This window comes from Bos grunniens, chromosome 4, assembly GCF_055505025.1.
Source record: "Bos grunniens cultivar Pamir isolate PY7600 chromosome 4, Bosgru_T2T1.0, whole genome shotgun sequence".
NCBI lineage: Eukaryota > Metazoa > Chordata > Mammalia > Artiodactyla > Bovidae > Bos > Bos grunniens.
Window position 1 is genome coordinate 96428110 of NC_141168.1, and position 14271 is coordinate 96442380.

Consider the following 14271-nt stretch of genomic DNA (forward strand, 5'->3'; position numbering starts at 1 on the left):
ACATGAGAAAATTGATGAAGCGTGCTAAAAGCGCCTGGCCACAGATACAGGTCATTGTATACAGACCTATCTCTTACCCTCTTCACCCTTTGGTCGCTGTAATAACTCACTGCTCTGGGGAGATCTGATCTGGCTGTCCCTACGAGCACTGAGGAGCAAGAGAAAGACTTGGGGTGAGAACAGGAATACTACGCAGATGTGCCAGAGACCTGATCCCCAGCATCCCCAAGCCTCCGCCTACTCTTTTTTGTGCCACCTTCTGTGGGTCTGATCAGTTTTCACTTAAACACAGTCAAAAGCTTAGTAAACAAAAATGTATGAGTTTCTCGGGTTTGTTTTCATTCTCTGAGCTGACATTGTTGGCCATGAGTCTTGTATCTCTCTCTTTCTCTCTCTTTTAAATCTTCTCATGTGTTCCCATACTTAAAAACAAAGCACCGTCTTCTGATCACCAGCATTCTCTTCTCTCTCTCTACTCATATCGCTTTGTCCTATAAATTCTCTCATTTACTTCTAATAGCTTCTGGCGTCTAGTGCTTCTCATCCACCTCATACACATTTCATTCATGTGTAAATCTAGCTGAATAAAAATCATAAGACCTATTAAACAAGTTGGTCCTCAGTAATGTTTTTAGGTATGTGATATTACCTTTTTTCTCCAGCTCTGATACATCTCATATTTTAATGTTTTTTCATCTATTTTTGTAGATTTTGCCCTATTATTTTCCTTTTTTACAATTTTACTTTTAGAATTTGTACAGAAGAAATGCTACCACAAAATAAAAATGGGAAGTATTCCTGCTTTTTGTAGTATATAGAGTTCTAGTGTTTAAATTGGGCACTGTTTCATCCTTACTGATTGATAGAATTCATTCATGAAAACATCTGGGGCTGGATGTTTAGTTTGAGGCAGTTTCTAACTATAGATTTAATTTCCTTAGGAAATATACAACTATATGCAGGTCAGGAAGCAACAGTTAGAACTGGACATGGAACAACAGACTGCTTCCAAATAGGAAAAGGAGTACGTCAAGGCTGTATATTGTCACCCTGCTTATTTAACTTCTATGCAGAATACATCATGAGAAACGCTGGGCTGGAAGAAGCACAAGCTGGAATCAAGATTGCCGGGAGAAATATCAATAATCTCAGATATGTAGATGACACCACTCTTATGACAGAAAGTGAAGAGGAACTAAAAAGCCTCTTGATGAGAGTGAAAGTGGAGGGTGAAAAAGTTGGCTTAAAGCTCAACATTCAGAAAACGAAGATCATGGCATCCGGTCCCACCACTTCATGGGAAATAGATGGGGAAACAGTGAAAACAGTGTCAGACTTTATTTTGGGGGGCTCCAAAATCACTGCAGATGGTGATTGCAGCCATGAAATTAAAAGACGCTTATTCCTTGGAAGAAAGTTTTGACCAACCTAGATAGCATATTGAAAAGCAGAGACATTACTTTGCCAACAAAGGTCCATCTAGTCAAGGCTATGGTTTTTCCAGTGGTCATGTATGGATGTGAGAGTTGGACAGTGAAGAAAGCTGAGCGCCGAAGAATTGATGCTTTTGAACTGTGGTGTTGGAGAAGACTCTTGAGAGTCCCTTGGACTGCAAGGAGATCCAACCAGTCCATTCTAAAGGAGATCAGTCCTGGGTGTTCTTTGGAAGGAATGATGCTAAAGCTGAAACTCCAGTACTTTGGCTACCTCATGCGAAGAGTTGACTCATTGGAAAAGACTCTGATGCTGGGAGGCATTGGGGGCAGAAGGAGAAGGGGGCAACAGAGGATGAGATGGCTGGATGGCATCACTGACTTGATGGATGTGAGTTTGAGTGAACTCCGTGAGATGGTGATGGACAGGGAGGCCTGCGATTCATGGGGTCACAAAGAGTTGGACACGACTGAGCAACTGAACTGAACTGAAGGTGTTCTAATTATTGTTTTCTTCCTTATAGATTTTTGCTTCTAGGTATTTGTTCAGTTTATCTAAACTTTCAAAATATGTTGCAGTGAAACTATTTATAATTTCATCCTATTGACATTGTTTTGAAAACTGTAGACTTTAGAATATCTTCTTTTTATTTCCTATGTAGGTAATGTGTGCCTTCCTTATAATTTTCTTGATCAGTCTTACTGCTAATGTACCACTTCCTCAATTTTTTTCATAGGAATATGTTACTTTAATCTCTTCTGTATGTTTATTTTATGTTTCCTTTATTTCTGCTCTTTTATTATTTTCTTCTTTTTCCTCTCAGCTTAATTTTATTTTTTAACTTTTAATATAAATATTTATAGCATTGATTTTTAACCTTTTTTGTGCACTAAAACTATAAATTATGCTCAAAAGACAGCTTTATATTTATCTCACAATGTATGATATATGTTTTTATTGTCATTCAGTTTGTTGTGACTTCTTGCATCATTGTGTTACTTATAAGTGTATTGCTTAATTTCCAGTTGGTAGTTTTCTAGTTGGATTTTTCTTTTTTTTTTTTTTTTTCTAGTTGGATTTTTCTTACTGATTTCTAGATTAATCACTGTGTTCGGAGAACATGCTCTGTACTATGTCAGTCTTTTGAAAATTATTTAACTTGGTTATGGTCCAGCATTTAGCCCCCAAATTACAAGAGTTATCAAAAAGAATTGAATTCTGTAGTAGTGGATCCTAAACAATAAAATGCACAAAATTGATCTAATTTCTGTATCCTTAGTAAGATTTTTTTTTGTCTACTTGTCTTATCAGTTATTGAAAGGTATGTTAAATATCCAAGTCTGAATACAGATTTTATCTTTTCTTTCTGTCATTTTCTTTCTTTCCTTTTTTTTTTTTTTGATTGGTCTGGTAAAGTGTTTTTTTCTAAATTGGAGCATAGTTGCTTTACAATGCTGTGTCAGTTTTTTCTGTACAACAAAGTGAATCAACTATATGTGTGTATATATCCCCTCCCTCTGGAGCCTCCCTCCCACCCCACCGGAGTCCCACCCCTCAGGTCACCACGGAGAACTGACCTGAACTCCCTAAGCTGTATAGCAGCTTCCCATTAGCTATCTATTTTACACATGGTAATTTATATGTCACTGCCACTCTGTCAGTGAAAGCTATACTATTAGGTATATACAATTAAGACAGTTATAGTTTCTTTATGGATTGATCTTCTTTTCATTATGAAATGTTCCTCTTTATTGTTAGAGATGCTTTACGACTTTCTAGAATCAAGGAAACTATCTAGTTCTTCTTCACGTTAGGCTTTCATCTCTTTGGCAGCAGTTCAAGGACTTGGTGGTAACTCCCAACACTTATGTCACTCTCAAAGTGTTCTCAAGGTCTTTTCCTACTGACTTTTCCACAGCACTTTTCCAGACCTTCCCATTATTACAAACTATGGATAGGATCTCTGCAATAAAATATTTTATACTCAGAACCATCATATTTTCTCCCTTATTTCCTTTCCCTTTTATACGCCAATATTTCCTTTTAAAGCAGTGAAGAGAAACTATTAAAGTCTAGAAGTAATTTTCCTTCAAGTCCACAGTCTTGTGATGATGTCACAATATATATTAATGCTATCTCTGCTTCCATTTCTCTCTGACACCTGAGAGCCTTTGGCTGGGAGGATTTCTTATTAATGAATAATTCAATAATTCTGTTATCATGACCAACACACTTAGTTCTCACTTTAATCTTAGGTGGGACTTGATTGAGGCTTCAAACAATTACTAGCACCTTCTTGTGGCAATAGCAGGTGACTTTTCTAATATATATATATATATATATGTAGTAGTAAAGACTCAAAAATATAAATTATAAGAATCACACTATAAACTTCTCTTATGAAATGGAAAATAAAAAATTTCCATCTAAAAGTGTTTTATAGTATGATCCTAATGAATCAACTAATTTGGAGGAGTGTTTGAATTAGTATGGACCCAGGAGAGTTCCCGGAGAAGGCAATGGCACCCCACTCCAGTACTCTTGCCTGGAAAATCCCATGGACGGAGGACCCTGGTGGGCTGCAGTCCGTGGGGTCGATAAGAGTCGGACACGACTGAGCGACTTCACTTTCACTTTTCACTTTTCACTTTCATGCATTGGAGAAGGAAATGGCAACCCACTCCAGTGTTCTTGCCTGGAGAATCCCAGGGACGGGAGGAGCCTGGTGGGCTGCCGTCTCGGGTCACACAGAGTCGGACGCGACTGAAGTGACTTAGCAGGAGAGTTCCAGTCAAATAAGGGCAACTAAAATTTTTAATCTGATCTTACCCTGCTTGTAATATCTGGTTATCAATTTGTGACTTAGTGACAGAAAATGGTACGATTCTTTATTCTATGCAATGATATGGTTTTCTCCATATCTGTAACTGTCCTTTGCCCATCCATGACATTAGCTACCTGCTCAAGGCTACCCAATTCCCATTCCTACTTCATCCCCCACTACAAACTTTAGGAAGTTATCTTCAACTGACTTAGCTATTTTTCTCTCAGAACTTTAAAGATGCCTTGACCAGAGCTTCTCTGTGCTCATAAACCTGTACTTTCTTCCACATGACTGAATTACTCATTCTTTAATCTGGAAAAAAGAACTTTGCTTTATTACATGCATGAGCCATTTATAATCACTTTCTAAGTATTACGAGAGACTAATGTTTCCATCTCAGAAATAACTACTGATGAAAACATTTCTGTATCTGTTTTCTTTCGCGCTCACTATCTTCTCAGGCTATGGTAACTGCTTCTGATTTGGTCACCTTGCTCTCTTCCCTTCTTTTTTCCACTTACCTTGTCAAGGAGCCAGAGTAATTTTCTTAAATAAATCTGTTCAAATCACTTTTTGCTTAAAGTCATTCACTGACTCTTGGCTGTTGAAAATTTCTATCAAGGACAACTTCTTCGTAATCTGGTCCTTCTTACAAATCCAGCCCTTTTACTAACTTCTTATCACCACTCCTAGATCTACTTTTTGCAGCCATCTATTTATATTCCTGTCCTCTTTATAGGGAGGAAATGCCCAGGCACAAGGTAAGCCCTCAGTGCAGATGGAATGCAGGAATGCAAGATGCCTGAGAGGAAAGGTCAATTTTCATTTGAATGTCTCCCACAAAATTCTGTCTGCCAGTGTTCCAACCTAAACCACCATCCATCGCTTCTTTGTTTTCATCCTGTGGTAGTCCATGAAAAAAAAAAACAAAAACGGTAACCTCTTTCTGTTTTGAGCCGTGCATGTTCTGTGGAGCTACTTAATAACCTAAAACTGTAGCTATGGACTGGAGGGGAAAGAACATGGACTCAGGAGTCCAGGGCTCCTGGTTTTAGTCCTATGAATTTAAGAAAATCACCTAAAGTCCCAGGGACTCATTTTCTCCTAGGTCTTTCTTGGGCCTTTCCAGCTTTAGAATTCTATGAATTCAGGCTGAGCCTCACATCACCCATGTTTGTATTAGGGTCCTTCTGTTTTTCTGGGCTCTGATTGGCTTCTTCCCTTTCCTGATCTTGCCTCATTTCACTTTTGTCATTTTAAACTCTGGTAGCACTAACATAAAAGGGCCTCTTATTTTGGATTGTCCCCTTGTTTCCATAAAAATTAAAGGTTTTTTAATGGCTGTCATTTCTGCAGAACAAATGGTTGTGTAAAACAATGCATCTTTGCTTTGTCTCTATAGATATGCATATTGATTCTAATGAAAAGTGTGCATGAGCAATTGGTGTCTAACTTCCCCAGTCTCAGAGCTGCATTGCTCACAGGCTCAAAGTTATTAGCTCATTTGTCTGACATCACAGGATGTAAAGTTATTGCACAAAGTTACATTTCCAGTACTTAGCCCAGATGTTGAACCGCCTGATGGATTAAAGTTCTTGGGCCCTAAATTTCAGATAAAGTTGGTTATCTGGGGTATATATTTTTCAAAAATCGAATCATTAACTCACAAATGAAAGAGGAGGTCTTGATTAAGTCAAAAGAATGACTTGAGATTTGATCTGATCTGAAGAGCCTTGTCTTTAATGTAAGTAACAGACTCTCTGGCTGGCCCTGGAGTGAGAACAGGAACAGGATCAGCGTTGACAACATCTGCCATGGCCAGTGTCTGAGGTTCCCATCGTTCTGTGTGGCGTCCCGTTCAGTTCAGCAAATTCCGGAGGATTTTGCACCCCATTGACTGTGCTAGTGACAAGATCTGATGTCTGTCAGCAGACAGGAAAGTCACAGCCTGTTGTGAGCATGTGTTGGATTCACTCTTCTGGTTTTTGTAGAGTGTATTGGCTGGTTTGCTTCAGTGATCACTTTACAGTCTGCTCCAAGCTGAGTCTGGAAAGGAAAAAAAAACAAAACAAAAACAGTGAAACTGTTTCCTTGTGCTTCAGTGTGTCCTCAAGGATACTTGAGAGAAGTGGTCCCTCCTCTTACAGAAGGACCCTTGGAGACGACCAAACCATACCTTCACATTTCATAGGGAAGGAATTAAAGGGCTAGAGGGATTAAGTGATGTGCTTAAGGTGATATATCAAATTAGGGAATGCATTAGGTATATGAATTCAATTTCTCCTAACTTAAAAGTTCAGGGTTTTCCACTTGTCTATGCTTATTTTCCAATTAAGGTTAGAGCTGTATTTAATTCATACATACGATTAAACTATCCCTACAAACAGGCTTTATTTTTCCCATGAGTGGATGGTAGCTGGTAAAAGATGGAACATTTCTCTGGAGGTTATATGTCTCTTTAATACATATGGGGGAAGGGTTCAAGGGTTCACCATCTTATATTTGGGGATTTCCTTCAAAATATAAAAAAGTGGTTGCAAGGTGACTCACATTTAACAGATGTCCAGCACAGAAGTCTTTCTCAAATTTGGCTAGGAATCAGAATCTGTGATTATGTATTTATTCATCTGCCATGTTTTTATTTACTTATATTTTCATATAGATTCTCAAGAGTCATGAAGGAACAGCAGAATGATAACCTCTATTGTTAGGGAATCTTGCATCTGTACAAGATCAAGGAATCTGTACTGGTTTAATGTTCTGAGGTGATTCTGACTTGCAGGCAGTTTTTGGATTCACAGCCTTTGTGGAAAGAGGACTCAGCTGTTTTTGGTTTTCAGCTGTAGCATAAGCTGCTGTAATGCCGTGCAGCTATGCGCTACAACTGGAAATGTTTAGGTCGTGTAACACCTTTGAATAAAGTTTGGAAAGTTTGCTCCACATTGACAAGTCCATACCTTTAGACAATAATGCCTTCCTGGTCTTTTCATAAGATATTATTTTCTCCATAATATGCAGCTAAATAGCCGTCAGGAATGGACGTGTGTAATTTTGGACAGAATTATGCCTGAGAAGTATAGAATATCTCTTTTTCTCTACTGGTCTCCTTGCCCTAACCTGAGAGGCAGTGACATCACTTGGAACAGTTGTAACATTTTTAAATGGATGTGTAGAAGATGATTTTAAACGTTGAATAATACCACACAGAAATTCTGGGGCAACAAAGCTTTAGGTTATCATCTATAAAAGTTGTCCCTATGGATTATTCATGATGATTCCTACATTTCGTCAAAGTTTCAAGCATGAACTCCAAGTTAAAATTACAGCTTTCAAAGCAGAGGCAGGGAAGGAGTGAGCTGACGTGTGCATTATTTTAAAAATGGAATGACTGTGGGAGAATGTTGACATTTAGGTAAATAACTTAAAATTGCTTGCTAAGTATACTGGCCTTTTTATTCTGTTAGACTTTTGACTCAAAAATCTGAAATTGACTCAATCTTTCTACTGCTTTCATGTATGAGAAAACAAATTTCATAGCAGTGATTCTGAGGAAGAGACATAAAATTTAAAAAGAAAGGAAATATCACTTTTGAGGGTCTAGTATCCAGGTAATACTATTTCTTGTGATAGTTAATGGTAAGAAATTTGGAATCCAATAAGGAAAAAAAGTTATTTTACTGACTCACTGGGAACTGGTCATACTTCATTGGCATTTTAGATACCAGCCACCTAAAATATTAGGTGGCCTCCAAGAATTGCCTGTTTTTTCCTTTCAAAGTCTATAAATTATGAAACTTTATATTCTACTGGCAAATAGACAATGTTTTCTCATTTCCGTGCCCTAACTTCTTACTCATTTACATTCACTGATGTACTGCTTTGCTGAATTTAGTTATATCATGGTATATGATGGTAGGATTATACAAGAAGATGGAGTGAATGTGTATGTAGCACATTATTTGACACAAACCTATGTTATTTTCATCTGCCTGCAATACAATATTTGGAAACGGGTGTCAAATATTTTAAAGTCCAGCAGACATAGCCTTCTCAACAGTTTTCAAAGGCTCTTTGGTTCTTCAGCATTTCATTCTCCTCTCAGAGAACACAAACCCAGGACCTAGTCAGAAAGAACTCTACAAGAAAAGAAAAACAAAAAAGATTAAAACCACTACCACCACAAACCCAGATTCATAATTTTTCTCCGAGTTTTTGAAAAGAATAAAGTTGGAAGGAGAAAGTTGTAGAGAAAATAATATACTTAAAACAATTTTTTTTTGGATTTATTTATTGGCTGTGTTGGGTCTTCGTGGCTGCATGGGTTTTTCTCTAGTTGTGATGTGCGGGCATCTCTGTGTGGTGATTTCTCTTGCTGTGGGCAGGGGCTTTCAGTGCACAGAGTTCAGTAATTGTGGTACACGGGCTCAGAAGTTGCAGCGTCCAGGCTCTAGAGAACTGGCTCTCTAGTTGTGGCACACAGGTTTTAATTGCTCCACAGCATGTGGGAATCTTCCAGGATCAGGGATAGAATCCATGTCTCCTGCATTGATAGGTGGATTCTTTACTACTGAGCCACCAGGAAAGCCCATAAATAATACACTTTATACCCATAGAAAGATGAAGATGAAACAACAGTATCCTTTCTTCATGTCCTGCCCTCCATGGATCTTCTGAAGAAGCATTCCATGGAAAGACTGTCTTCAGAGACTGAATTTTTCATGAGTGTTATAATTTACAACTGTCAGTAAAAAGTCAAGAGTGATACAATTCATGTGTGGATTAATGTACTCTCATAGAAATCTTTGTAATGTGAGACCCTGTTTTGGAAAACTGTTACCTTGGTTTCTACAATTCCTTCTTAATGTCCTCTGCTTATTCAAACAGCAGTGATTCTTGGTAATTGAGGTCATCTTCTAGTCCTTTAGGATTAAAAACAAACCAGAAGTGAAATTAGATTTCTACTTTGAAATGCATTCCCACTTTGTACATATTTATATCAATAAGCTTCCGCTTAAAGTGACACTTCTATGGCTTGCCTAGAAATTTTGCCTCAGTCCAATTTGAACCAGACCCAACATCTCACTTGCTTTGATTATTAAACTCCAGTTCATTGCTGATGCTGTACTGAGTGATGATTTGTGAGTATTTCTATCCCAGGGTTTGAAAATCAGGGCTCACAGAAATGAATTTTTGTTTGTTTTATTTTAGATCTCATATGGAAAATATAACTATTTATATTTACAGCTCAGTTAAATCCTCTTTAAGTCCTGCCTCTCAAATTATTTTCCTTCTTTCTTCTTTAGCCTACAGTCATGTCTAGCTGAGTTACAACATTAGAGATTCTAAATGAGATGGAGAAGCATTATTTGATTTACATTTAATACACTTAAAAGGACTTCCCTGGAGGCTCAGACAGTAAAGTGTCTGCCTACAATGCAGGAGACCTGGGCTCGATCTTTGGGTGGAGAAGCTTCTGGAGAAGGAAACGGCAACCCACTCCAGTAGTCTTGTCTGGAAAATCCCATGGACAGAGGAGCGTGGTAGGCTACAGTTCATGGGGTTCCAAAGAGTTGGACATGACTGAGCGACTTCACTTTCACACCTAAATTCCTTCTTTGCAAGTTTATTTGTAGATTTACAGATCTTAATATATTGCACTGAGGAAAGTTAGGTTTGCCTCTGCTAGTGAAATATGTGATAAACGTAGCGAGTTCAGTCAATAATTTGGAACTGTAAAAGTAGGACGCCAGATCTCCTATTGCCTGGTTCCCTACTCAGGTTTGTTCTAAATGGGCATTCGTACATTACTTTCAGGTCTACTCTTAATCACATTACACACGCTCAGTTATCTTATAAAAGAATTCATTCACATAGAAAGATGGAATATTTTGGTTTCATAATGTATATTGACAATGTACGCCAATAGCGATTGGCACAACCTACTCGTCAATATCACCATGACAAAATTCCTTTAAATATTGTCAAGATATATGATCATATTAATGTTAGTAAAACATAAAACAAATACATTTTCACAATAAAATATTTTATAATTGTGACATCAGGTTCTTCCTGTGATTTTACTACAGGACTGTGTGACAATTTTCAAATCAGTACTTCACTTCACTTTCTTAATGTGTAAAATTGAAGGTCTGGGTGACATCTAAAGTCTAGTCTCAATTCTGAAACATTATGATTCTATCGTGTTTCAGGATGCTGAAGATATTCCAGATTTAGTTCTGTATTGTCATTTTATAGAAGGGGAATAGGTTAAAATAATTTTCTACTTGCATACGTCTGAGTGGTCCAGACCACTGTATACAGGTGCTGTGAAGGTAGAGGTTTGAATCATCACAGTCCTTAACTTCAAAGACTTGAAAGCATTTTGCAAGATGCTAAAATTCAATATGTCTTTCAAAAACTTTTCATCAACATCTGTGGGCTCAAGCATTTTGAATAGATACGTCATTCAGATTCAGGGTCATCTTTATTGTTAGAATTCTTTTTTTTTTGGGTACTTTATTTTTTTATTGAAGTATTGATACACAATACTGTGTTAGTTTCAGGTGTACAGCAAAGTGATTCAGTTATACAGATTGTTTTTCAGATTATTTTCCATTATATGTTTTTACATATATTGAGTATATGTTCTTGTGCTTATAGATCATGTTGGTTATCTCTTTTATATATGGTAGTGTCTAGTCAAGGCTATGGTTTTTTCTGTGGTCATGTATGGATGTGAGAGTTGGACTCTGAAGAAGGCTGATCACCGAAGAATTGATGCTTTTGAACTGTGGTGTTGGAGAAGACTCTTGCGAGTGTCTTGGACTGCAAGGAGATCCAACCAGTCCATTCCGAGATCAGCCCTGGGATTTCTTTGGAAGGAATGATGATAAAGCTGAAACTCCAGTACTTTGGCCACCTCATGCGAAGAGTTGACTCATTGGAAAAGACCCTGATGCTGGGAGGGATTGGGGGCAGGAGGAGAAGGGGACAACAGAGGATGAGATGGCTGGATGGCATCACTGACTCAATGGACGTGAGTCTGAGTGAACTCCGAGAGTTGGTGATGGACAGGGAGGCCTGGCGTGCTGCGATTCGTGGGGTCACAAAGAGTCGGACACGACTGAGCGACTGAACTGAACTTAACAGTGTGTATATGTTATGGAGAAGGGAATGGCTATCCACTCCAGGATTCTTGCTTGGAAAATCCCATGGACAGTGGAGCCTGGTGGGCTACAGTCCGTCTCTCTGCACCTTTCCCCTTTTATAGCCGTAAGTGAGTCTATTTCTGTTTTGTGTATAAGTTCGTTTCTTTCATTTTTTTTTAATACAAAATTCCTTGTTTGGATGTTCCAGCCTCTGTGCAGCTGAATCACCCCACTAATCAGTCTATACTTATATGATTTCCAAAAATGCAAACTGAACTGCTGCTTTTCCTCCTCAGAGATTTGCTGTCCCATTTGTTTTTAAGCTTTCTGAAAGAAAAGAAAAAATTTTTGGCTTTGCATAAGAGCTGTGCCTTGTGGAAGTTTTGGAAATTTAAAATTGTAGTCAAGATCCCCACTTGCAGGTGAAACATTATCTGGTCATCTTGTCATTAGTGCTGACAGTGTTGGCTGGGATTGCAGTTGAGAAAAATGCTGGAATGAACCTGGAAACAGTCATATGTGCCTCATCCATCACCTCATTAATCACAAAGTTAACATTGTCTCTTAAACAATGCTGCTATAGTGTAGAGGTAATCCTCATTTATAGTTAAGCTACTAAACAACATTCAAGAGTGAAGATTCCCCTTCATGCCCTGCCAAGTATGGCTGAGACATGACAATCATGACATTATTCATTGATAATTAAAGCAGAAAGAAGTATCCTGGGCCATGATCTCATTTTTATACAGAATGGAATAGGCTCATAAGAGGTTCCATGTAGACCCATAATTATTATCTTATTTTTTGAGGGGGGTACTATTAGTATCATAGTTTATGACTAGAAATATGATGAAGTCAGAGAATATTAAGTTTAAAGTCCTGTACTTCAGTGTATTACCTCTGTCCACTAATGGTCATGGTATTTAATATCTCATCTCCAGCTTGCAAAGTTGTGAGATCATACCAGTGTGCAATATCAATACAAAGAATTATAGAGGAAATGGGGAAATGATAATGATGACAATTGGGTATGATTCTGATTTATGTGCACACTAGTCTAGAGGTATAAATAAGCCACTTAGGGAAATGTGTTCATCTGAATGTGTTGGAGTTGCAATATATCACGAAATCCAGAGGGCAGATATATCCCCACAAGCACTTAATTTTTATTCAGAGGCAGCTGTTTGTCCCCGAAGGATCTGGTTATTCTTTTAAAATATATACAGTTTGGGTCGAAGATTATGAATGTATTTAGTTATTCATAAAAATATATGCATGCCATATATAATAAAAAGAAATGTTACCTATTCATTCACTCCCTCAAAAAAAAGGGTACATTTGAAATAAATATTTGTGTGTATGAGTATTCTAAAAAGTTCTGTATGTATATAAGATTAAATATTTATGTTCTTTTAGTTTCTGTCCTAGGGAATTAAAAATTAAAAAATAATAACAGTGAAAAAATAGCAAAGATTTTTAAGTGATCTAAGGTTACTCAAAGTTTAGTTTTGGTGTTACATAGGTTTGAGAGGAGCAGTTTCACTTAGGTCACATTATAGTATTTGGAACTATTCCCATCTTTAATAAGACTTCAAATTGATATTTTAATTTGTGAAAGTCAATCTGCTAGCATCCTGATTATGGATACTTGAAGCTGTAAGATTAGAGAAACAGATAGAGTCTATTATTTCTTACTGTTGGAAGCTTTATAAGCCCCTGTAATAGGTAAAACTTTTTAACGTGTTAAAAAAACTGAAGTCGTGCTAATATGACTGTTTTGACTATTAATGTTCTCTTCACTTTCAAATTTCTTGCAATATGCTCCTCAAAGCTGTCCCATCTAGTTTCTCTTTCCAACACTCTACCAGAGTCTTCCTATAAAAGTTAAAAGATTAAATTGCACGCCATATATCCAGACCTTATTTTATTTGATCCCTTTCCATACTACTCTGTCTTTCTGGTGTGTCTGCCTTCTGTTTCATGACACTTCTGAGTCTCCTGCATCTTCACTACCCTTTCTAGTCATTCACCATTCCTTTGTTGTTGTTGTTGTTAATAGAATCCTTAAACATTGTTTCCATTGAGTTTTTGTTACTTTGTCCATTTACCATTAAGTCATCTATTCCTGAAGGAGATCTTCCATTGTATCGATTTTCTCTAGATGCCTTTCCAAGTGTGCTAAACATACAGTTATCCAAATCCTCATGTGAGCCCTCTCTCCTGAGGTCTAGATTTCTATTATCAACTGTATATCCAAGACATTATTTCTTTGATATCCTCTAGCCACTTCAAAATTAAGCATGACAAGATGAAACCTTATTCCACCCAGACTCTCCATGGGTATTTTATATCTCTATAAACTATCTTGCCATGTGAAAGCCATCTCACAGGTTAAGCTGTTGCCTCTTTAATTCTCTTTCATATTCAGCCAGTCACAAAATCCTGTCAATTAACTACAAGAACTTCTTAAGTCTGCCCATCTCTTTTCATTGTTATGGTCCTAGTTCAGGCTCTATCCCATAATTCATGAGGAGCTCAGTTGACCATCCAAGGTTACACAGTCAGTAACTGCCTCAGCCAGTGGCTGAACGTCAGTGAGTTCTCTGACTCCTTGTTCTTTAGTCAGATCATGAATGGTACAATCCATTCATTTTGTTAAAACTGGTTTTATAGATGCTGTAGTTATTATTGCTTTTACATGACCTTTTACTTGATTAAAAATCTGTGTTGGATGGGTATGGATAAAATATTAACTGGCTTTCCTCAGTTATATACATAAAGATAGTTCAGTTCAGTTCAGTCACTCAGTCATGTCCGACTCTTTGTGACCCCATGAATCACAGCATGCCAGGCCTCCCTGTC

General features: G+C 37.6%; 1 protein-coding gene across 5 annotated transcripts in view; it reads left to right on the forward strand.

Annotated features, from left to right (window-relative positions):
* Positions 1-14271, forward strand: part of AGMO (alkylglycerol monooxygenase) — a 438246-nt gene that overhangs the window by 112628 nt on the left and 311347 nt on the right. The window contains exon 4 of one of the 5 annotated variants that reach the window (XM_086397594.1): positions 942-12784. The exons of the other annotated variants lie outside the window; for them this stretch is intronic. Within the exon in view, the coding sequence (XP_086253720.1) occupies positions 942-1423 (482 nt within the window). The 3' untranslated portion in view covers positions 1424-12784. Of the gene's footprint in view, positions 1-941; positions 12785-14271 lie in introns of those variants that run through there. 5 annotated transcript variants of the gene reach the window in all.